General features: G+C 47.9%; 1 protein-coding gene across 1 annotated transcript; it reads left to right on the top strand.

The window, feature by feature from the left end:
- Positions 1-419: 419 nt before the first annotated feature.
- Nepl15 (Neprilysin-like 15) lies at positions 420-2,620 on the top strand. Its single transcript, XM_036817095.3, has one exon. The coding sequence runs from the start codon at positions 485-487 to the stop codon at positions 2,543-2,545; it is 2,061 nt and encodes a 686-aa protein (XP_036672990.3). The 5' UTR covers positions 420-484; the 3' UTR covers positions 2,546-2,620.
- The last annotated feature ends 294 nt before the right edge of the window (positions 2,621-2,914 follow it).

Raw genomic sequence — 2,914 nt, 5'->3', positions numbered from 1 at the left:
TTAGAGGAAGAAGCAGGGGGAATCATTAGAATTACGGCACGAACCAACTAAGTGAGCACAAACAAATTTTAATTGTACACTACAACTACAGGATGATGATGAGTCTGCCCCAACCTTGGGCTCGGAAAAGTCATTAGCTCATTAACTATATGAGTACAGACATTTACATATAAGAGTCGGGGGCTCTGAGAGCAGCTACCTTGAGGGTCAAGTGCGAATACAGCCCACAAAACGCGATTACAAGATGCGGGAGAAAAAGAGAAATAGATGGAAATGAGCACTCAAATTAGAATTTTAGGTCAGTCGCGCAATTGAGAAGCTGAGCAAATTCGCTGCATCGGTTAATGAAACTAATTAACCAATCAAGCAGTCGACGATAAGCCTCTGTTCAAGTCAAAAATCGACGCTTCTCTCGATTCCCGCTCAGTTTCGTTTGGGCAATCATTCGGATCACACGGCAAAAGTCGCTATAACGTCTTAGATAATGGTCTATCAACCGTTTCGGCTCCTGCTGGGAGTCATCCTGCTTTCCATCTGCGTATGTGATGCTTCCCTTCCACATCCTTTGGCCGCAAATTATACCTACGACATCCTGCGACTGGCCAAAGCGGCTCACATTAAGGCTTACATGGGCGAGGATAAAGAGGAGGCTTGTTCCAACTTTTACAACTATGCCTGCGCCAATTGGCCGCGTTTGCATCCGGCTCGTTTGTCCAGTCAACGGACCAATTACCTGGAGGAACTGCAGGAGCTATACATCAGGAAAAGCGCTGAGATGCTCAAGAGTGCCACAAGAGGTGCTGAGAACAGTGCGGATCGGCAGTTGAAGAACTTTTATAACTCGTGCCGCCTTCAAGCCAACGACACCCGATCCGCATTGGCCACCCTGCAAAATGTGGCTGACTTCCGTGGTGGATGGCCGGAGATTCGAGTTCCCTCCTGGTATCAGTACGAGTACGATTGGCTGCAGGTGGTGGCCACTCTGAAACGTTCTCTTGGCGTGGACATCTTTATAGGCTTAAGTGTAATTCTCGACTACAAGGAGGAGAAAATGCATCGCTTGAAGATCGGCGCTCCCGAATTTCCCATGTCACGCCGCCACTATTTGGATGACCACTTTGAAGGCACTTTGGAACTCTACGAACGTTCGATCGAGAAGAAGCTACATCTATATTTCCCGGAACAATCGGAACACTGGCTGCAAGAGGTGGCCACTCAGGTGGTCCAAATAGAGCAGCAGCTGGCCAAGGGATTGCCACACAATGCGGCGCTCACCCTGGAACAAACCACTCGCCAAAGGACCGCCGCCGAGATGAAGTCCGCCTATGGTAGCTTTGTAGATGTTACCCGCTATTTGCAGCTCATCTTCAACGACAACCTATACATGGATTTGTATGAGACGCCAGAGGATTATCTTTCCAATTTGGTGGATGTGATAAGGGAAACGCCCAAGCTGCAGCTGGCAAACTACACGATGTGGAAGGCTCTGGAGGCTTTGGATGCTGCTCGAGTGCCGCCATCCCAGCAACCGGATATTTGGTGTGTCCAGTTGGCCCAGCAGTATTTCCCCCATCAGCTGGAGAGCCTGTTCCATCGCAACTACAATCACATGCAGATGATCAATGAGCTACAGTCGACATGGTCGGATATCAAACGAGTCTTTCGCGAGGATCTGCAGGCCTCGGAGCGCTTACTCTGGCTTACGTTGGAGACCAGGCAGAAGGCCATCACCAAGCTGGAGTCTTTGAAGCTGCAGTTTCGAACCCACGACGACAACAAGTTGATCCGCCAGATGCACGGACTTAATCTGCACGTGGAACGCTTTTACCCGAACTTGGTAGAGGTCCTCAAGTGGAAGACACAACGCGGTTTGGCCAAACTGATGGAGGAACCGGTGGTCGAGGATGAAGTGTACAAGCTGCCGCACTACGAGATCCAGAAGAACCGCATCCAGGTGCCGATCACCTTCCTGCAGGCAAGATTCTTCTGGGATCCCGCCTATCCGAATGCATTGAAATACGCCACTTTGGGTGTGCTTCTCGCTCGGCAAATGCTCCATGGATTCGATGGAGTGGGCAGGCGTTACGACTCTTATGGTTATCAAAACAACTGGTGGGACAACACCTCGGAGAGTTCGTATTCCCGCCGCACTCAGTGCTTCCAGGAGCAGTATGCCATCTTTGTGGAGTACAAGGGTAAGCCCGTGCACGATAAGGATCTGCTGCGCCGAATTGTGGCCGATAATGGCGCTTTGGATATCGCCTATCGCGCCTATCAGCAATGGTTTAAGAATGCGGCCGAAACTCCGGTTATCTATCAGCGGGAACGACTTCCGCTACTCGATCACGATAACAATCAGCTTTTCTACCTGGGCTATGCGCAGCTGTACTGCACCGATTACCCGGAATCTCTGGAGCACTTCGATGAGCTTCCCGAGCAGCTGCGGATCAACACGGCGCTATCCAACTCTCAACCCTTCGCCAATGCCTTCGGTTGCTCCAGGGACGATAAGCTGAACGCCCGCTTCAAGTGCACCCTCTACTGAGAAAATAATATTTGCCATCCATATTTAATAGATTTATACCACCAGTCTACGAAATAAAAGCTTTGTTGCACTTTCCATACTTTTGTTTGAGTTTATCGGTAACTTGTTTCTCATGTTACGATACCTATTTCCAAGTTTCAAATAACTTTTGGATATTCGACTTAATGGAAGTTCAGGATTGGTGATGGGAAAGCAGATTCGTCAAAAGTTTTAAAATCTGGTTTTTTGTCGGAGCCTAACTAGCGCCACTTATTATAACTTTAGAATAATTTAATTTTAAAATTTGTACTTTTAAAAGCTTATTAGGAAAATGTAATGTTTTAAGGAATGAGTGTTATTTTAAATATCATGTTCAAATTTAAGTTATTT

Source organism: Drosophila suzukii, chromosome 3 (assembly GCF_043229965.1).
Source record: "Drosophila suzukii chromosome 3, CBGP_Dsuzu_IsoJpt1.0, whole genome shotgun sequence".
Lineage (NCBI taxonomy): Eukaryota > Metazoa > Arthropoda > Insecta > Diptera > Drosophilidae > Drosophila > Drosophila suzukii.
The sequence above is the reverse complement of the archived record's forward strand: the minus strand, read 5'-3'. Positions and strand labels throughout refer to the sequence as shown.